We start from the raw sequence: 23,057 nt of genomic DNA on the forward strand, positions 1-23,057 counted from the left end.
CTCTTGGTTGCTTTTTCTGTCCAACTGATGTCAATGTCCATTTCTAAATTTCTCTTGTGGTACAAAGATTTTTACGTTGTTTTTCAGCCATGTTGCTGGAAATAGAAAATAGTCATCATATTCTTTTAAATGTGTGTAGTATTGTGTGTATTGAGTATTTGATTGCCATTCTCCCTATACTTTTATTGTTAATTGGGCATTTATCTAATGTTATCCTGTGAATAACTGCTTTTGTTCAGTCATTTATTCATCTTTCGCAGATTAAATAGGCAATTGAGGTCAGTATTGTGTTTATGTGCCTGAGTGCAAAGATGAAAAATAATGGTTTTTCTGTTGTGTTTTGTTTTAAATATGGGTCTTTAAAATCAAGGAACTCAAAATTCATTAAGGAGAGACATTTAAATATATCAGTGTGAAAATATAGCAATAGAATTCTGACAGAAGAGCAGTGGAAGCATAAAAGAAGGAGACTAATGACCTCTCTGTGGGAGGCATTGGGGAGCTCTTATAACCCTGGATGTTCATCAGAACCCCTTTCTTTTTAATTTCTTTTGTAATAACTTGAACATGTTATAAGCAAATACCAAAGGTGATCTTGTTTAGTGCTATAGCAGAAATGATTTGAAGAGGCAACCACATTCTTTATTAAACTTTTGTCAAAATAGCTCAGTATCAATCATGTCAAAGACAAAATCTTTTTTTGTTGTTGTCGTTACTCATCAGACTTTTGATGGCTGTAATTATTAAAACAAAGTACTGGGGAATTCGGGACTAATCTCTAATTTTCTTAGATAAAAAAATAAAGAAGGCAGTGCAAGTTTAGCTTAGTGTCAGAAATGCTGCAAGTGCTATGATATACAGACATTTAAATCTTTGGACCTTCCATGAGTGTCATATAAAATGTCTTTAACATTTATTTTAAAATAAATTTTAAAGGAGAGCCAAGCACTATAACAACTTTTAAATATTGAGTTGCAATTATGTTGTTTTAACTTTACCCTGTTACTTTTTTTTTCTCATGAAATTTGTAAGTTTACAGTAAGAAGGTTCAGTTTCTTTTGTTGAAATTGTCACTTATGTTTTTTTTCTTATAATTGTCTATTTGAATTTTTTAATGTGGTTATATACAAAGGCATGAAAGTCACTTCTGGTTTTCACTATTGTAAATAGTGCTTGATTTAAATAACCTTTATCTATGTAGTTTTTTCTTTTTCTGCCGAGTTTTTTTTTTTAAGTTTCAAGTGTCCCAGCTTTGGCAGTTTACTATTTATTTATTTATTTGGTTGCTCTGGGTCTTTAGTTGTGGCAGGCGGGCTCCTTAGTTGTGGCATGCGAACTCTTAGTTGCAGCATGCATGAGGGATCTAGTTCCCTGACCAGGGATTGAACCCGTGCCCCTGCATTGGGAGCTGTGGAGTCTTACCCACTGGACCACTAGGGAAGTCCCCTCCAGAGTTATAGTAAGATGAATTTCTGGTACTGAGATTTTAAGCCATGTGTAAGCATATCAATTCTGTACTATCTGAATGTTTCCAAAGAAATTGCAGTAATTAATTACATTTCACTACCTTTTTCCTTATAGTTGCTTAGCTCTTCTAGAGCATGTTTTGTAAAACTATTAAATGTCTTTAGCATAATATTCTTTCTTTCTTTTTTTTTTTTTTTTTTTGCGGTACGCTGCTGTGGCCTCTCCCGTTGCGGAGCACAGGCTCCGGACGTGCAGGCTCAGCGGCCATGGCTCACGTGCCCAGCCGCTCCGCGGCGTGTGGGATCCTCCCGGACCGGGGCACGAACCCGTGTCCCTTGCATCGGCAGGCGGACTCACAACCACTGAGCCATCAGGGAATCCCTAGCATGATATTCTTAATGATGATAGCATAAATTATTTTAGAAAAGAACTGGTACTATGAAATGAGATTACATTAATGAGAAGTTGTCACTTTAACTTTACCCTCTTGTTTACTGTTTTAAAAAAGCATTGGTTTCTTTGTGGGGGTACCATTGAGAAAGTGAGGAGTTAGGAGACTGAATGATTGTGCCTGCAGTTTAAATAATCTAGTTTGTGACCTCAAGCAGGGGAGGTAAATCTACACATTTCAGATTTCCTATTTGGGGATTATATTGAAGTACTATGCCTGTTTTGGTATTTAAACCCTTTTAAAGGACAGATTAAATGTCCTTAGAAGTTTCAGAAGAGAATAGGAAATAATAAATTTCATTAAGAAAAGAGCTGCTGTGATGTTCGTGTTTATTATGAATGATTGTGCTGTTTATACATAGCGCTAGGAAAAGTAAATAATATTAAGGCATATATTTGACTTATCTAATTTGAACTTTTTTGTGTGCAAAGCACAGAAACGTCTTGGGGCACTATTATAAAAATATAAACCCATGCCTGTCTCTTAGGACTGGCAGTGTTTTTATGGTATCGTATGAGGCTTTGCTGTACTTAAACAGTATTAAATACTGACATGTAGTACATTTGTAAGTAATTATGAATAAGATTTTTGTTGAGGTATGCTTTGCTATACTTTTTTTTTCATGTAATGGGTTTTAATATGACAATTTTCATAGGGTATTTAAATGACATTTTGATTAAAAGCAGGCAGAGAAAACTGTTCTTTATTGTTAATAGTTTACAAATGTATTAATGTTTTTTCCTGGTGTATTACCTCTTTTTCAGTAGATATTAACCATAAAATTTATATATCTGATATATAAGTTTTAGACTAAGGATACATTTTTTTTAACGATTTGATTAATTTTTCTTAACACTAGGGGGCACTGTTGATTTATGAATTCATATCTAAATTAATCAGGCATAGCATGTGGAATGAAATGAAATTATTTGAAGACATTTCATTGCAAATTGAGTGTTGCCTTCAGAGAGAATTTGGATTATCAAGTTCATTTTGTATAGTACTATAAATATAAATGATTCTTAGTAAGATTCTTAATAAGAATAAATGAAGTTTATAAAATAAATACTGTAGATTGAAGGAAATTAGAGTATTTCTATGCTCTATTCATTTTCATATTGGTTTTCTAAATTTTTTTTTAAAAATCATTATTTCTAATGTATTTCTCATTTTAAAAATTCTAGCACGATGTTTTGCTCTTAGCAGGTACTCAGGGTATATCTGAAGAAATGAAGATAAATTGAAGATGTGACTGAAGGCTGCTATCATTAGTAATACTTTTTAAGCATTTGAAAACCAGCAACATGTTTTGCTACATCTAGGAAACATATTTTAGGCATTCTCATTCATTATTTCTGCAGTCAGGATTTTGCTGATGCCCACCAACATGTGTTTTGTGAGAGGTATACTTCTAAGGTTTTTGTCTTCTTTAATTAGAAGACTCCCTTGAATTTAAGCCTTGTGTGGATTCATTAGATAGTAGACAAAGTGTGTGTCATTATAATAGCACTCTTACCATGTGTCAGCACTGTTTTAGGTGCTTTGAATATATTAATTTCTCCTCACCACAACTCTATGAAGTGGGTACTTATTGCTATCTCTGTTCTATAGGTAAGGAAATTGAACACAGAAAAGGCAAACAGTTTCCTGGGTTCAAACTTAAGCAGTTTTTTTCTAGAGTTTGTGCTTCTAAATCACTGTCCTATATTGCTTCTCCAGAGAGAGGAAACTTAGCATTTCAAGAGAATTATTATTGATATTTCAAACTAAGTTTTTAAAGTGGGTACAATTTTGTAATGCACAGCATAAGGAATATAGTCAGTAGTATTGTTAATAACTCTGTATGGTGACAGATGGTAACTAGATTATTGTGGTAGTCATTTTGTAATGTGTAAAAATATCAAATCCCTATGTTATACACCTCAAACTAATATAATAATGTAAGTCAATTACACTTCAATAAAAAAGTAGATATAGTTTTAAATACCTAATTTATAGACAATTAACCATTTCTCTTATGAAAGATATCATTGAAATTTAAAGTTGGAAAGGGACCTTACTCTGTTTATTTGTGTCATTTTACAGAGAGGAAGAAATTCCCTCCTAGATAGGTGAAGTTACCAACACAGTGATATACAGCAAGTTTTTTGTGGAAAGGGATTAGACTCTCAAGTAAACATTCTGACTTCCAGTAAAGTGGAAAAACTATGGTGGTGTGGAAAGAATATTTGACTAGAATTTTAGATGACTTGAATTTTATTCTTGACCCGTCATTTACCAGCCTGTGTCCTCAGAGGCTATGTTTGTGTTATATGAGTATCATGATATCTTCCTTAGTCTTATTGGTAGTTGTGAAGATCAGTGAGATAATGGAGTAAAGATACTCAGCAAACTTTAAAGCCCTATACAAATAAATATATCATGTACTGTGGTATTTTTATAACATGCTCCATAATAATTTATTTTTAATTATTCATGATATCTTTGTAAACTACATTATCAGCACTGCTAAACTTATTCAGTATGGTTGAGTTAGGGATGTCATTCAGATCTCTAAAATCTATTTCATTAGACCATATATTACTTTGCCACATGTTTTTTACACTTTTCACTTTCTTAAGACTAAAAAGATTTTGAATTTTTCTCACAATAAATGAAAAATTATACCTTTGCTTTGCTGATAAAGAATATAACAGCAACATGTGTTGACCACTGGCCATTTGGTGTTTCTGATCATTTGAAAATAGCATAATAGGATTGTCCTCAAACCAGATTTAGTGATTTAACTGAAGTGAAAAATAAAGTTTAGTAAATTTGAAGTATTTTATTTCTTGGCATGGTGACAGGCATGGGTTTCTTTTCTTAAACTTCCAATAAGACACACAGTTAAAGTTTTCTATTTATTTTTTACAGGAATAATAATGTATTTGTGGCCTTGGACGTGAAGCAATCAGTCTTCTGTTGCTGTTAACTAGCGTCAGGGACTGATGTTGTGGGAAGCATGGACCTAATGAACGGGCAGGCAAGCAGTGTTAATATTGCTGCTACTGCTTCTGAGGTAAGACATTTAAAAAGTTTAGTTGTAAAATTTCTTACCTGGCATTCTGATTTTTTAAGCATTATGATTGGTCACAGATGTAAATCAGAGCTTGAGAAAAAGCGTTACGGACTTTTCAGTTTTCAAAAAACTATTTTCATTGTACCATCCATGTGTTCATTGTATGTTTTAGGAGTTCATCCCTACCTACTTCATATACTTGACAAATCATGATTACTTAAAACCCTTTCTTGGGTTTAGTTTTAAAGAATGCATAGAATTTCTTTTCAAAGTGTTTTTACATTTTATGAACCTTGAGGGCAACAGTACAAATAGGGCAAAGAATGACATAATATTGACACTGTCAGATCCCTTGATTCCAAGCCTGTTGAAGGAGATCAAAGACCTATTAGGCTGGAATGTTGAAAGCTACTCCGGTGATGTAGCTCAGAGTGTTAAAGATGGAGATAAAGACTGAACTAGGTGCTCACCTACCCCCCCCCCTTTTTTTTTTGCTTTGTCTGTAAATCTAGGGTACTTGGCCTGCTTTCCTTAATAACTTTTGTATTTAGCTTCTATATTTCTCCTTAATTTTACTCTTACCATAGAGGATGAGAATAAATGTTTATGACACTTTAACGCCTTGACCTCAGAGTTCCTTGATAACTTCATTTTGCCCAAGCCAATTACTTAGGCCTTGCTGTCATTGAAAATATTCTATTCTAAGTCAGTAGTTTCAATTATTTTTCTTATTAGATGATTTCTGTATTTTTTAACATCTTTATTGGAGTATGATTTCTGTATTTTTAACTCTAGCTCTGGCTTCCCTTATGAATTTTATTAAGCATTTCTGATGGATGGACTTTTTACTTACAATATGAACAAAATCAGGTTACTTTGTTTCTATTCTGCTGCACTACCTGTAAAGAAAATAGGCCACCCTCTTTCTCTGACTTTTGTTAGTAGCATCACCGTTTCCTTAGCATCAGAGTTCAGATCTGTAGATTTGGCATTAACCTGCTTCCCCTTGCCCACCACAGCCATTTTCACATCACAGCAGGGAGAGTCCGCTAACAAAACAGAAGTTAGAATCCTCTGTAATGTAATCATCTAGTGACATCTCATCCTGCCCACACTCAAGTGGAGAGGATTACACAGCGGGGTGACCACCAAGAGATAGAGATGCCTGGCAGCCGGCTCAGAGCCTGTCCACCACACCTTATCTCTGAGATCTAGTCCTTTACTCCTTATTTCTACTAGTACCATCTTAGTTTGGTCATTTATTATTTCTTGTCTAGAATGTTATAGTGGCCTTTTATTTTGATCTTGCACTTCTGTTCCCTGCTATTTTTGGTACATTTGACTGTAATTCAATTTTAATATTCTTAAAATAGCTGTTATACTTTATTTTATTCCCAAACTGTCCATGGTTCCTCATTACCTACTAACTAAATATTAACTAAATACACATTCAGCCCTGCATTTAAGACTTCCATCAAAATGAGCCTAAATTTTCTTTCTAATGGATTTAACTGCTAATAATTCTTTATGTGAAATTTACATTCTAATGAAAGAATACTACATCTTGTTGATGTTTGTATAAACCCTTAGCCTTTTCTATTTCAAAAAATTAGGGAAGTTTTCTCCTGATTCCCTGAACAGATAGGAGCTTTCTGATTTTTGAAACTATCACTTAAAAAAAACCATTTTTAATAATTTTTCCATAAATTTATACATAGCTTTTCTTCCTCCTTGAGACAGGGATTATATATGTTTGTAAATATGTCTGTAATATATGTATATTTACATGGTATTTTTATGACCATATTTCTTGACTATGTTAAATGTATGTGTGTATATGTATAGTATATTTATGACTGTATCCTGAAACATGAGCTAGTATTACAGGAAACAGTACACAATTGTTTGTTAAATAAAATAGATCATTTCACTCATATAAAAAATTGTGTTGGCCTTTCTGAAAGTGGATGAATTACATCAGACCTCAGAGTAATATAATTTAGTACATGAGAAGTAAGGGGTGGGGGTGGGGGGGAGTCAGCCTTTTAAATTGTCCTCCTGCTGTGGCAAGAAGATAAAATTAAAAATATATGTTTTTCTACCTTCTCTTAAAATAAGGATGTGTTAACATATCAAAATGCAAACTTCACAAATGTGAAAACCTCACAAGTACTTAAGGTATTTGATGGGTGATTGACTCCTCCTGTCTCTGCCTTCTAGACTTAACCTTTGTTTAAGCTTCTGGTCAGTAGAGTGGTGGCAAACTTTTTTCAGACATTTAGAAGTGTCAGTAGTTTTTTAGTCTTGTTGTGAATAAAGAATTACTACTATGCACATTATGTCTCAGTACTGCTTAGCTTCTTGTCGTTACCAGCTTATTTATTGGTAGTGGGAAAGCAGATAGAAGCACATCATTCATAATTTTTAAAGCCTCTACTAATGGCTTGTAAGAAGGAAAAGAGGAAAATGATTACTGACTTTGATAAGCAATAAGATTGCCATTATGATTTGCTCACTTGTCTTGAATGAGTTAGAAACTTGGAGAAAATTACCAAATTATGTTTAAAACGAATGTATTTACTTGACAATGTATTTATTATTTGGTAGTTATTGGATTAGTATATACTGCTTAACTGATGTCTATTTGAATGCTTAACATGAATAAATTTCTATATTTGTCTTGGAATATAAAGTAACATTGTCAACATACTGTAAGCTAGTCTTAGTTACAGAAGTTAAGCACATGGAATAAGATACTATATATGAAATCCATTTATGAGACTTTGGACTTCTGCTCAGACACGTAAAGAGCTTGGAATTCATTACTCCTGTCCTCACAGCTTGATAAAAGCTGAACAAACTGAAAACCAATAACTCGTCTTAGCTCTATCAGAGAACTGATGTCACAGAGCAAATTGACAGTGATGCCCTGAAAACTGGAGAAAGAGGCAAATACAGAGAATCACTGTTTACCAAGAGCAGAATTCCGTGGAGCCAGGAAAGGGTAGGAAAGCTTACTGTAATTGACAAACTGCTGGAGGCAGTGTGTGGACTAGCTTGAGAGTTAAGAACTCCTGGGGGCTCAGTTTTAGGTCTCCCTCCCCACTTTTGTGAGTTTTACCTCCAGGAGCCCCACCAAGTTCTCACAGTGAGGTTCAGAGGAAAATCCCTCCTGTTCCCAGCAGAGGGAGGGGAAAGTAACCATTTTGAAATATACTAGGGGGAAGTAATCATCCTAAAATATGCCCAGCACATTGTATTCCCCACCTGACCTCAGGGGAGAGTGCTTTACCAGAGCCTAACCTACTTGCCGAAAGAGAAATACCCAACTCTGGGCCCTCTAGCCTTCCTGTCTTACTTTCTAAGGGGAGTCCGGGGTACTGAGAAGCACCTAAGGTCACAGCCCAAGGGCACAGGCTCACTAAAGTACCTGATTGTAGGGCAATGGAACGCTTCTCCTCTTCCCACACCTTACCACCACATCAACAGGGCTCCTGTATAATAGTAAAGGATCACAGCTGAAAGAACTGCAAAGCACAGACTCTTATCTAAGGAGGAGTTTCTAGAAAAACCCAGAGACCAAAACAGGGACACTAGAGGAAAGTGAAGGCACCCCTAACCACAACAAATAGTAAGCAGCATAACTCCTGTACAAATAAACGTAAACCCTTACACTAAAGGCCTATTTGCCTCAGTTTCTGTTACCCACTAAATCATGTCTGGCTTTCAGCAAATTTTAAGTCATGCTGAAAGTAACAAAAAAACATAGGCTGAAGAGGCAGAGCAAGCAGCACAGCCAGACTCAGATATGGCAAAGATTTTGGAATTAACGGACTGGGAATTAAAATAACCATGATTAATAATGCTAATAGCTCTCATGGAAAAAACTGACCAACATGCAAGAATAGATGGATAGTAGAAGCAGGGATATTGAAACTCTAAGAGTCAAAAGGAGATGCTAGAAATCGAAAACGTCGTTCCAGAAATGGCGAGTGACTTTGATTGGCTCACCAGTAGACTGGTGACCAGTAGACAGCTAAGGAAAGAATCAGTGAACCTGAAGACATGTTAATAGTATCGTCCCAAGCTGAAGTGCAAAGAAAAAATAGAATGAGGAAAATGGAACTCAGTATTCAGGAACTGCGGGGCAATGACAAAAGGTGTAGCATGTACGTAGTAGGGCTGCCAGAAGGAGGAGAAAGAGAAAGGAGCAGAAGAAATATTTGAAGTAATAATGGTTGAGAATTTTCCAAAATTAATGACAGATCCCTTCTTTGTAATGATTTTGATATTTAGTTGCTCCTGCAAGGGAAGTAAAAATGAAGCATAATGACAGGTGCTCAAAATTGTTGTATAATAACTGATAGGTTGACATACATAATATTATACCTCTGTAAACGAAACTTTGGTTCGTTTTTTCTGCCACTGACTGTAGCCTGATATCCTACCACCGTTTCACAGAGAGTGATCTAAATGTTCTTGCAGGGATGATACTCTGGTTTCAGCCAAAACTGATTGCAAAATAACACTTTTATTTTGTAGTACAGATGAAGTGGAAATTTAACAGAAATAAGATTTTCAGGGCCAAAAGCCGCCTTTTGTTCTGCATATAGCAACAGCAAATTCAAAATTAAAGCAGAAAATGCTTAAATCTGTACTATAATAAGAAGAAGAGTATCAGTTGTACTATCACAGACAGACATTCACTTAACAAACTAGACTGGGTTATTTAGTTAATGGAGTTCTGAATGTTTTCCTGTGGTTTATGTTAGGAAAATAATTTGTCTTTTTCTTAATAAAAATTAGTTTTAAGAATTATAGATGGGTATATCCTTCTCCCCTAACTTCTTTTACCCCATTTGAAAATCATTGAACTTGTTATTGATAATATCTTTTATTTCTTTTGGAAATGATAGGATGTCAGGGTGAGGAAACAGACAGGAAAACTTACTCGAGAACCTAAAAACCTAAAGTTGAGGTTAGATTTCAAGTTGCCCGACCCTTTTCCTAGTGCTCTTCCAAGGAAGCAGTGTGTTCTGCCCAACTTTTCTACAGCATTTGTTAACTCACTTTTAGCTTCCTCAGTTTTAAGGCCGGTCTAGTTTCCATGACACTTAACTGAAAGACAGTTTTTAAATGGCTGCATTTTTTTTTCCAATTCAACAGAAAAGTAGCAGTTCTGAGTCATTGAGTGACAAAGGTTCTGAATTGAAGAAAAGCTTTGATGCTGTGGTATTTGATGTCCTTAAGGTTACACCAGAAGAATATGCGGTAAGCCTCCCACCTCTTGTTCTCCAGTTTTTGCACATAATTTACATATTGGTGCTATTCAGTTAGAATTTGTAGGCCCAACAGAGGAGATTTTTTTTAAAAAACTGGATGTGGGAATCAATGGGGAGAGTAGCACAACAATGGAGCAAGCAGAGGAATGAACAGGAGAAGGTAAGAAAATCCATTGATATTTTTAGAGCAGCTTCGTAAGTTACACTATCAACTTGGTAAGTAATAGTAAGTATTTACCTTCATGGTAATTGCTTTTGTCCCTACCAATACCACCTCCCCAAGCTAACTGTACTTTATTGACATATGTAAGAAGAATTTTTACTTTTTCCTAAATTAAAAAATTAAAGTTGAAGGCATTATTGCAGTATCATGAAGGATACCTAGAAAAACTTTTAATTCTTAACTGATGTAAGTGTTCATTTATTTGTGCTTTTTCCTTTAACTTGTTAGCAGAATATATTGATTTCCTGATATTGCATCACTCTTGCATTCCAGGAGTAAACTGTGTTTGGCCATAGCATATTATTCCTTGGTATATTGCTAGATTTTGTTTTACATCTATAGCCACAGTTGAGATAGGTCCCTGTGAAGTCCTTCAATATGAGTTGCCACTAGTGTAGAGTCAGTTACTTCTTATAAATTGGGAAGAATACCTTTTCATTAATGTCATATTTTATATTACTGTTTGAGTAGATATGATTTAATAGTCACAACAACAACACTGCTCTATGAACCAGTAGATCCAAGGTTTTTTTTTTTATTTGGATTTAATGTATGACCATGTTCAAATTTTTAAAATTAGTTTTGTTTATTTTGTAGCTTTACCTTATTTATCTCACAAAACAATATGAATAGGCATGAGATAATCAGAAATAATTATATTTAATGATATAAGGGCTAAATTTTCATTTTCTTAAGCCCTTATAAAACTGGGATTTATTTCTGGTAAAGATTTGAGTACTCAATATGTTTTAGTACAGAATATAAGTTTAATTGCAAATATATGTCACATTATGGAATGCCAAGAAATTGTAATTTTTTTACTTTTTATATCAGGGTCAGATAACGCTAATGGATGTTCCAGTATTTAAAGCCATTCAGCCAGATGTGAGTAGTTTTAAGAATTTTCCTTTAAAATATACAAGATGGTGAATTATAGTATCCCCAATTAAGAAGTTTCAGAAGTGACAAATTACACTGTATATTAATTTTTAAATGTTTAAAGCTTTTGATGTAACTTCTCTCTATATTACTCAGCCTCAAAAACTCATGTGGCATTCATAGCTATACACTGTTGAGTCATAGATAGTACTGTTTGAATCATTTTGGTTGATTTGGCTTCATCATTTTACTGAAGTATCTATTTTACTGATGAGAAAACAGAATGACATTTGTCCCCGATACACAGCTAAGTGTTGGAACTGGCTTTCAGACTCTAAAAACTGATGCTTTTCCCACTCTTATCAGGTAAGAATATTAATATGATTCTGTATCTCAAAACTAAGTCATTGATAATACCGACATATTCAGTACCATAAGGTATTTTTTTAGTTCTTCTGGGAACAAAATATAGTGTATTTGTTGCAGTATTTTCAAGTCAACTATAACATAGATGTTACAGAAAACATCTGTATCTTCAGTAGTATAGACAGTATTAGTCCTGTGTTTTTCAGGTAAGTTACTTAATGTCTGAGTATCTCAAGTCTGTCACTTAACAAAATGAAAGGATGGGCCTGAATGATCTCTGAGTCTTTGTCATTTCCACAACTCTGTGTTTTTCTAACTTTCCTTCCTTACCATGGAGGACACCCTCAATAGAACCATTAGTTTAGCAACAGAGGAAGAGAAACCATCTAGTCTATAAATAAGGCACAAACAGAAAATGGCTTTTGTATTTAAATGATAGTAACTGAAATATTCATTTCCTCACATCCCCGAACAAAACAAAGCAAACTAAATTCTTTATAAAAATTACATTTTTTTGCCCTGAAGTTCAGCCATCTTCTCCTTAGACATATTTTTTTCCTTTTTTTTTTTGCGGTACGCGGGCCTCTCACTGTTGTGGCCTCTCCCGTTGCGGAGCACAGGCTCCGGACACGCAGGCTCAGCGGCCATGGCTCACGGGCCCAGCCACTCCACGGCATGTGGGATCTTCCCGGACCGGGGCACGAACGCGTGTCCCCTGCATCGGCAGGCGGACTCTCAACCACTGCGCCACTAGGGAAGCCCCTATTTTTTTCCTTTTGAATAAACTGCAATTACTATATTTCTGTTTCATACAACATTAGTACCATCCAGTAGAAATATAATGTGAACCATTTCTATAACTTTACATTTTCTAGTAGCCACATTACAAATTAAAAAGAAACAAGTAAAATTAATTTTAATAATTGTATTTAACCTACTGCATCCAAAATAATTATCATTTCAACTTGTAATCAGTATAAAAATTATTGAGATGTTGTACTCTCTTTTTTCTGTACTAAGACTTTGAAATTCAGTGTATATTGTATAATTACAGCACATCTTTATGTGGAGTTGCCACATTGCAAGTGCTTGTGCTTGATAGTCATTTGTGGAGAGGGGTTTGACATTGAAGATCTAGACAGTGACTATTACTTAAGGACATAAACTTCAAGTCAATGGGAAATTTTTATTTCCCTGGGACATCTAACAGTGCTTTGTAAACTTCATAGAAGTGAACCTTAAAAATTCCCTCGACCCCACTTCCTGATCTCATTTAACACCAACCCCACTGATTTTTTTTTTAACCTAAGTATCTTATTTATCCATTCTCTCTCTACTCTCAACACCCCAATCCAAGACACCATTGTAACTCAGCTGAATTACTGCAGTGCCCTCTTACCTGATCTGTCCACATCCACCCTGACCCTTCTAAACTTTCTCTACCCAATAACCAAGGTAATCTTTCAACATGTAAATCTGCTCATCGGATTCCTCTGCTTATAATGCTTCAGTGGCTTCCTGTCACTCTGAGGGTAAAGACAAACTATCCTAATACCATCTACAAATCTCTTCAGAGTTTTGCCTCTTCTTACCCACTCCAACCTTATCTTATACCTTTTCCACCTTTTTCTGGTCTAGCTACAGTGGCCTTTTAGCCCCTCTCACCACTGAGCCTGTGTACATCCTAGTTAACTGCTACTCATCCTTCAGTTCTCAGATCAAGTTTGACTTTCTCAGGTGAGCCTTTCTTCTCTTCCTACAGGCTCTCCCAGCACTTCCTAGTTCTTTACTGGACTTGTCAGTTGCAGTTTTACATGTATGTGTTGTGGTTCAACAAGTATTTACTGAGTGTGTATTCTGTGCCAGGCACTGGCTTACAGCACTGAAGAGACTACAATTCCTGCCCTCATGCATCTTACATTTGAGTGAGGTGAACTAGCACTGTGTCATGAAAAACATGGAACAGCCAGAAAAGGACAGGGTGGCGTAAGGGCAGTGGGAGCTGTGATTTTAGATAGGATGGTCAGAAAGGCTTCACTGAAAAGGTGCCGTCTGAGAAAGACCTGAACGAGGTGAGAGAGCAAGCTGTACTGGTGTTTAGGGGAAGAGTGTTCCAGGCAGAGAAAACAGTACTGATACTTAACTACCGTAAGTTTCGTTCTTAGTTCTTCCGGGAACAAAATATAGTGTGTTTGTTGTAGTATATACAAGTCTGCAATGGCCCTGGATACTTTTCATTATACTTTTATTTTATGACTTTATAATATGACTGTGTGTTGTATTTTAGAGACAAGAAAGAAATCAAGGAAGGCATTTTTTTTTAAAGGAGACTAACATTTATTATGCATCTACCCATTGTAAGCCATTTATTATGCTCACATAAGGGAAAAGATTACTGGTGTGAGGTGTGAAGCCCAGGGCAAAAGCCAGTGAGCTGCAGTGAGTGAGCGCGAGGGTCTAGTAGAAAGTGAGAAACGTAGAGAGGGCTGGATGGCATGGTGCCTTGAAAACCATTCCTCTGAAAAAGATCGGAAGGTAGGGGAGGGTTTTGAGCAAACAAGTGACATTTTCTGACTTGGGTTTTAAGTAGCTCTTCCTGACTACTGACCAGGGTATGTGGGGAAGCAAGCCTGGGGGTGGGGAGGGGCTGGTACCAAGGACTGAATCGAGGAGACCAGGTGAGAGATGAAGGTGGCTTGCATCAGGGTGTGAGGGAAGAGGTGATGAGAAGTTGTCAGGCACTGTATGTGCAAGAGGCGTCAAGGATGATGACAAGGTTTTTGGCCTGACACCGGACACATGTAGTTGATAGTCTCTGAGATGGAAAATTATTAGTATTGTGTTCATAGCTCCTGGGGCTGCCATTTATATAGGATAGACTGCGCAGTGTAGCCTGTGGAGAAGGGCCAGAGGAGCGGGTTTTGAAGGAAGACCCTGAGTTCAGCTTTGGACGTGTTTAGTTTTACCTGCCTGTTGGACAGCCACAGAGAATGTTAAGTTACGTAACATATACTAGCGTATATTTTCAGTTCAGACTGGAAGTGTAAGTTTGGGAGTTGTCAGTGTAGGGATATTTAAAGCATAGGTGAGATTACCAAGAGAGTGAACACAGATGCAGAAAAGAAGGGACCTATTTAGTGTTGAGGAGGAGCTAACAAAAGAAACTGAGAAGCAGCAGCGGGTGATTTAGGAGGAAACCTAGGTTAGTGTGAAATTCGATGAACCAAGTGAAAGACATTTTTAAGAAGGAAGGCGTGATCAGGTGCAAAGTGGTGTTAATCATGTGCTTATTTGTTCATTGCTTGCCACTTCTGCTAGGTTTTAAGCTACATGAGGACACTTAGGTCGGATAATTTTGCTTTCACTATTTTATCTGTCTGGCATGTACTGGGAACTCAGTATTTAGAATGAGAAAATGAACAGTGTTTAGTAAATGTTTGTTCAATGAGAGAATGTCTTAAAAAATTGAAATAGGAACCCTTGGAAGAAATGCTGTAGCACCACAATATTCTGATGTATCCATCTCATATAATCATCAAGATTACATTAAATCTGGCAGCGTAAACAGGACTTTGTCATCTGGCAGAAAAATGTTTTCTAATTTATCCTGAGATATTTAAGACATACAACAAGGCATATGTAATGAGATGAACCTCTCATCTCAACCTTCAGCCTAAGCAGTACTGTTGAAGCCACTCTGCGTCCTCCCATATTCACCTCTCTTCCCTCCTCCCACCAAAGGAACCACTATCCAGTATTGATCTGTATCATTCCTGTGCATTTAGATACAGATTTTCTGTAAGTATATGTATCCCTTAGCAATATGTGCTTTTGCAGGTTTCAGATTTTTTTATGTAAGTGGTATCCTGTTTTTTTTCTTCTTTAGCTTCTTATGTCTAACATCATTGACTAGCATCCATGTTTATACTCTAGGGCATTAATTACTGAGTTGTAGCACATTAACATCCTTAAATTTATTAAATACTGCCAAATTGTTTTCCATGTTGTTTGTACAGATATTGTTTATTATGTGAAACTCTTGCTATTGATAACTTTAACAGAAGATTTTTTAAGCCACGATGGTGGCCAATCTAATGTATTAGTCTCATTTATTAGCATAAAATGGTGTCTACCTTATTATGTAGTTAGAATATTAACTTTACTAAAGAATGAATTATTTTTGTTAAATCCAAATTTAACCTCAGATATGAAAAGATAGTGTTATCACTGAACCCAGTAAATTTATCTTCATGTTTCTGCCCATTATACCAATGTTCATTCTACTTTATATATAATTTTATATAAAACTTAAAAAACTATATATATATAATGAGACTATTAAAAAGATCTTTAGTTAAGTTACACTAAAACTGTTTCAGTCAAAACTCATTATTATGTGTGAATATCCACATGTAACTTTATTTCAGGTGATGATTTATTCACGTTTTCTGAAATAAAATGTGTTCTAAATTTGAGCTTTGAAGATTATAGATTCTGAATCCAACTATGTGGTTTATTGGTTTTTCTTGCAAATTGGTGATTGAACCACACAGGTCTCACTCAGTTTTCTACAATAGAGGCAATTTCTGAGTTATTTGAAACTTATTAAAATATATAACTCCTATTAATTCTGTTCCCTAAGTAGGTCCCTGTCATTCTTACCAGTTTGTGGCATTCTGTATTCCCAAGTCTTTCATATAAAGCAGAATTTGTTTAAACTTTTGTCCCTAAACTTATTCTTGACTTGTAGAAAGAAAGGGGCAGCTATAAGAAGCACAGTGATTTTCTCAGAATGAAGCTGCTTATCTGCCTGTCTGTTACACTGTCTACCTCAAAATTGCTCAGGGAAAAAAGAAAAATTCCAAGCCTTTTACTTCCCTCTAAAAACTATTGGCCTTATCTTTGAGATGTTAAAAATTATTTTTTATTATATAGGGACTGGTCTTAGTCGTCAGTAAAATACTGGACAACGAAATCACATCTTGAAGTAAGCAGATCTGAAGCAAACATAATGCTAAGTCTGGTTTTTCTCCAACCTTATATCACACTTGAAATTACCTCAGAGTGAAGGAAAACAAAAGAACAGATTTCGACACTCTGTTTCTTAGTTTTTTGTTTTATGGTAGAGAAGAATAGAAAAACATGTTCACCAATGAAAAGAATTTAATGGTAAAGGAAAAGTCCAGTAATTTTAAAAACTACTTAGTAGGAATATAATTACATGTTTGCTCTGGTTTTAGTTTTTAAGGTCCCCTGTCTGAGTGATTTGTACCATTTATCCATTTTTAATACCAGTCAGAAACCTTCGAGTCATTCTTTTCCCTTCTCCCTGCATCCTCTTTCCTCTGTTCTCCAGTATCTCCGGTCGACTTTACTTCCTAAATAACTTTTCTCCCCTTCCCCTTCCCTATGAACTCTGAAGGTTGTTTATTAAAAGAGCACAGTGTTTTTTCAGGGCTGCTGCTCATTGGCTCTAGAAGTATGAACATTCCTTAGTGCCTGTACATGGTTGCTGGGCCTGAGACAGGTCTCAGCTCAATCTGTTATCTGTATATACTGGTGGATCCCCCTTCATCTGAACACTTCGCCCTGATATTCCCATAGCTAGTGCTACAGAAATCCTAAGAATCTTCACTTGCCCTTTGGCCCAAGCAGCATGGCCAAATTTGGAAGCTTCTATGTATAGTGTGATCCCTCTCACACAAAACCAGTCTTTTCGTTCTTCTCCCCTCCTCCTAATAAGTAGCCATTTCTTAGTGATAGGGACTGGAAGGAAACACAATAATATGGTTGCTGGCACTGAAGTTATACTGATTACAAGGAAGGAGAAAAGTTAGTAGTTCCATCATCTGCACTCACCCTCTGTTAACATGTCCTTACAACTCTCACTTCCACAGAGTTGCTCACTGTCTTTTTGTTCTTGTTGTTCTTTAATTTAAACCAGTTTTGGGGGTAAATTTCCATGTACTTTGCTGCCTCTTTTTCTTTTTTAATCAGTGTCCAACATTCACAGCTCTCTGAATGGGTGCTCAGAAAATGCTTAATTACTTAATTTCACTTCCTTTAAAATTAATTTTAAAGCCCTTTGAATCCCAAAAGATAATTTTTAGTGGCAAAACATAAAAGCAATGAGCCAGAAGAGATGCATTTTTGTTTCAGCTTTGCCATCTATAGACTGTGCCAGTAATACAACCTATTCCATATCTTCAGCCTTTCTTAAAAAAAAAAAAAAATTAAATGTGTGAAATAAGGGATTTTGGACTACTTGACCTTTAAAATACCTTCTAGGGACTTCCCGGTGGCACAGTGGTTAAAGAATCCACCTGCCAATGCAGGGGACACGGGTTCAAGCCCTGGCCTGGGCAGATCCCACATGCCACAGAGCAACTAAGCCCGTGCACTTCAACTACTGAGCCCGTGTGCTTCAACTGCACTCTAGAGCCTGCATGCCGCGACTGCTGAAGCCGCGAGCCACAGCTACTGAAGCCCACGCGCCAGGAGCTGGTTCTCCACAACAAGAGAAGCCACCGCGGTGAGAAGCCTGCGCACTGCAACAAGGAGTAGCCCCCGCTCACCGCAACTAGAGAAAGCCCGCGCGCAGCAACAAAGACCGAACACAGCCGAAAATAAATAAATAAATAAATTTTATTTAAATAAATAAATAAAATAAAATACCTTCTAGGTCTTTTGAGAAATTCCTGGAAGTAGAATAATTTTGGGGCGTGACTTCAGAGTAAGAGCTTCAGTTAAGTGTAGCTGTCAATCAGTAATAAATAGGACTTTGACCAAAACTGCAGAAGTCTTAAGGAGGTGATAATTGTTGGGGGTGGTCATAAGTCAAGTTCTTAGAGATTGGGGGTCTCACTAGAACGTAAATTCCACAAGGGCAGAAACTTTTCTGCTCTTTTCACTGATGTATCTATAGTGCTTGAATAATACTTGTTCAGTATTTGCGTTTGATGAGTGACCATTCCAAGGCTTTATTCTGTACAGCCTACAGGCATATCGTCTTCCATTGTTTATCATGTTTGGAGTTATTTTTGCAAAAGTCTGTTACCCAGTCCAAGAATGTAACTTTTATAAAGTAACACTCATTCTATGGAAGCAGAATTTTTTTCCCCTCTGCCCACAATTCAGAACCATTTTCTTCCCTAGTATGAATTCTTCAGTGTTCAGTAAGGGCAAAAGTTTACCATAAGGGAAACACTCATTAATTTCAAGTATGAATTTTCTGGTATTTAGTTGAAGCTCAGCTCTTGTTAAAGTTTTCCCACATTTCTTATATGCATAGGTTGCCCCAGTATGATTTCTCTTCTGATTGTGAAGGGTTTTTTTCTTTTAGAAAGCTCTTACACATTTACAGGGCTTCCCTCCATTGTGAGTTCTTTCATGTCGAGGAAGCAATGACTGTATTCTGAAGATTTTTCCATGTTTATTACATTCATAGGATTTTGGGGGTTTTTTTCTATTATGAATTCTCTGATGCTCTATAAAGCTTGTATTTCTCCTGGAGGCATTGCCACGTTCATTACGCCGATGGGGTTTCTCTTCAGAATGAGTATTACGTTATTCAACACAGGATGAGTTATGACACAAAGCTCTCTTGCAATCAGGCTTTCTCTCCAATAGCAATTCTCTGGTGATTTTGATCAGTCTTAAGTAAGGGGGGTGAACTGCGCTTGAAATCTGTCCTGTAGTCATTACGTTGAATAACGTTTACCTCTCTCATGAGGTTCCCAAGTGTTTATAAAGTGACAGGCTCTGACTGAAAGTCCTGTGATGTGTATTACATTCAAAGAAGAAAGTTCCACACTTTATTATTTGTTCTGGTAGGTCAATATAATAAGTCATTTAGATTATATCAATAAACACATTAAATACAAAGGATAGATAAGGCCCTCCTGAATAACTGGGATGCACTAGAGATTGAGGAAGAATCCTGGTTAAATGAGGGAAAGTACATAATAGGTCATTCTGAATCTTATTAAAACATTTCTGAAAAACTTACAATTGAGATATTTCTGACAATATGTATAAAGAGCTTTCTCTATGCGAAATTTCTTCTGTATGCAAACAGCCTATAATCTTGGCAACATCCAAAATTCCAACATCAGGAATATCATAATTCTATCCTTGTTTTAATGAAAATTATCATTTTCATTAGAATTAAAATGTAAAAATCCATGAATATAGTGGGAGGTTTGAAGAAAGCAAAGAAGACATGTGACTCTTCTTGTGGACTAGAAAAAGCTAGCTGTTTTGTCAGTTCATATTATTGCTGTTCCTTACTGCGAACTTCCTTTATATACAGTAAGGGCAGGCTTAGATTAGAACTAGGGAAGATAACTGTTGACTAGGAGAGTAGGTATATCACAGTATCAGTGGCAGAAGATAGCTTCTGCCTTTCTCTCTGATCTCCCTATAGAGGTGGCTTTAAGGTATTGGAAGGAGGGAGGTTGGGGGAGGAAAGAATGTGAGTACATTACATTACAGAAAAGTGAGGTGGTGTTTTTGATTTAACATATTCCATTAGAATTATATAGTTTCAGGGCTTATTCTACCCATTAAGAATATAGGAATCGCGGTGAGCCCCTCATCTCAGGGTGAGCGCCCATCTATGGCTGAGACTTCTTTCCAAAGAGCCATACAGGCTGAATGCTAATGGCTGTATTATGCCCCGCTAAAGCTTCCAGCTTTGGAGCCTAGGAATGCCTCAGCAGCAGTCATCTTCTCACTCTGAGGGCCCCCACACCCCACAGTCTTTTACAAATTCCATTGCTTTTTCTTTCCTTGCCTCAGTCTCTGTCTACATGCTGGTCTATATTGGCCTTTTCTCTTCTTCTATCTATAGGTATCCCTACAACATCACCCTTAGAGCAGTGCTTTTAAAAGTGTTGGAACCTACAAGATGAAATTTAGATCAAGAATTTGACTTTACAGAACAAACCTACAAGACGTAAGAGAAGCTGTGGCTCCTGAGAAATTCAGTAGTTCTTTCATAGGGTAGGTGGTCATCAGTTGTGGTGTTTGCCTTCCCACGTGCTTCCAAAATAATCTGTTTAATGGCTCAAAATCAGTCCGTGAATATACTTTCAAATACACTTTTAATGACTATTAAGAAATCGCCTTTGTATATGTGAGTTACTGTTAGAAGATTTCTCTTCACTGCCTGATTTAAAAATTGAAGGTTGAATCCATTTGAACAAATTTTAAGAGGCATCAAGGCGGTTCTGTTTCATTTAGCCTTTGCTAAAACAGAGGCTTATTTACGCAGTGTACTCAACTTGAATCAGTCTTATTCATAAGTTAGACCCCCAAAAAAACGTCTTTTGAGTCACTAAGTTTACTTTAACTTTTTGGTGTTCGTGGGAAATGGATTAGTATAGAATAACTTGACCTGGCTGATAAGCTGTCAATACAAGATGATCTGGTAGGAGAATTTATTTCTTAGATTGTATAGTGTCACTTGGAGAAAGAGTCTAGGTTCTGAGACAAAAAGAGGCAGAGACAAAGGGAAAAGCATCTTTTTTCTCACAGAGATATTTAGTGGCTATTGGGAGGTTGAGATGGGGCAGGGCAAAATTCCTTTAAGGCCAGTTAACCATAAATGCATGTCAAGGTTTAAGAAGAAAGTACTGGATGAGTTCCTGGAGTCCCAGTGCAATGCCTACTTCATAATCCATTAACTTGGTTTTTGTTTTCGTTGTTTTTTAAACTTTTTATTTTGAGGTAATTACAGTTTCACAGGAAGTTGCAAAAAAATAGTACAAGGATCATTTTAGATTCACAATATCAAACCCAGGAAATGGATGTTTGTACAAGACGTGTCTGTATAGTTCTGTGACGTTTTACCTTTTTTTTTTTTTTTTAATTTATTTTTGGCTGCGTCGGGTCTTCGTTGCTGCGTGTGGGCTTTCTCTAGTAGTGGCGAGCGGGGGCTACTCTTCGTTGCGGTGCACGGGCTTCTCATTGTAGTGGCTTCTCTTGTTGTGGAGCACGGTCTCTAGGCGCGTGGGATTCAGTAGTTGTGGCATGTGTGCTCAGTAGTTGTGGTGCACAGGCTTTAGAGCGCAGGCTCAGTAGTTGTGGCGCATGGGCTTAGCTGCTCTGCGGCATGTGGGATCTTCCCGGACCAGGGCTTGAACCCATGTTCCCTGCATTGGCAGGCGGATTCTTAACCACTGCGCCACCAGGGAAGACCACGTTTTAGCACTTGTGTAGATTTGTCTTATTGCTACCCCCATCCAGATACAGAACTATTCCATCACCACAAAAGATTTCTCATTTGTGCTACCCCTTTACAGTCACACCCATCCTACTCCCACCCTCATTCCCCACCATCCTTAACTCCTGGCAGCCACTATGCTGTTCTCTATCTTTATAGCCCTAGTTTGTTGTTGTCTTAGATGGGCTAGTAGTGTAACATTGTTTCAAAGGGGAAATGTTTTCTGAAGCAGAGACTATCTTAAGTTTTTAAGAACCTGCTTGTTCTTATTTTTTAATTATAAGTCTCTTTAGGATGGAGGGCTCCAATGGAATTTTAACCTGTTTGCTCCCAAGTAATGTGACTGGAGGTTCATTTAACTCCTGCCTTCTTTCAGTCTGCTTCAAACAGAGTTTTATTAAAGGGGAAAAGCATTTTTTCATTAAGCTAATGGTGTTGAAATGTCCCAAAAATTGAATGGATTTTTCAAAATGTCTTAGCATTTCTTAGTTGAGGAATCAGAAAAGCATTAAAAAAAAATTTTAATGTAAAAAATAAGGCCACAATTCACTAATACCTTTGTCTGTGTTTCTTATCATAATAAATTATAATGATAAAGGTAGGATCAAATGAGTTGATATGTCTAAAGCACTTAGAACAGTGCCTGGCACATAGTGATCTCTATGTTAGTTTTAACTATTATTTTTATTGCTGCTGTTAAGACATATGTTCTCAGGAAGAAAGGACTTTTTAAGCACAAAATCAGCAGATGAGATCACACAGAAAAGGACAGGTGTATTGGCTACTTTAAACAAACAAAAGCCAGCCCCCATATGCACATAAAGAAAATTGGGAAGATGTTTACATAGGTTTATTCGGGTGGTGGGTTTATAGGTGATTTACGGCCCCCTAACCCCCATTTTCTATTTAACAAATACATTTAGCGACCATAATTCCTCTTACAGTTGGGGAAATTAAAGTATAATATATAGAAAGGGAATTAAATATACCTAGTTTTGATATGACTCTTGTGAACTAACACTCAGCAGTGCTAGTATAAATGATTCAGTATTTCAGAAGGGCAGTTTGACAAGGATCAAGGCCTTGAAAGGTTCCTACTCTTTGAC

At 36.5% G+C, this 23,057-nt stretch overlaps 1 protein-coding gene across 1 annotated transcript in view; it reads left to right on the forward strand.

The window, feature by feature from the left end:
* Window positions 1-23,057, forward strand: part of RALGPS2 (Ral GEF with PH domain and SH3 binding motif 2) — a 163,136-nt gene that overhangs the window by 34,989 nt on the left and 105,090 nt on the right. The window contains exons 2-4 of the mRNA XM_082655989.1: window positions 4,832-4,976; window positions 10,143-10,247; window positions 11,316-11,366. Of these exons, the coding sequence (XP_082512115.1) occupies window positions 4,920-4,976; window positions 10,143-10,247; window positions 11,316-11,366 (213 nt within the window). The 5' untranslated portion in view covers window positions 4,832-4,919. The remainder of the gene's footprint in view (window positions 1-4,831; window positions 4,977-10,142; window positions 10,248-11,315; window positions 11,367-23,057) is intronic.

Source organism: Grampus griseus (assembly GCF_964374135.1).
Source record: "Grampus griseus genome assembly, chromosome: 1".
Taxonomy (NCBI): domain Eukaryota; kingdom Metazoa; phylum Chordata; class Mammalia; order Artiodactyla; family Delphinidae; genus Grampus; species Grampus griseus.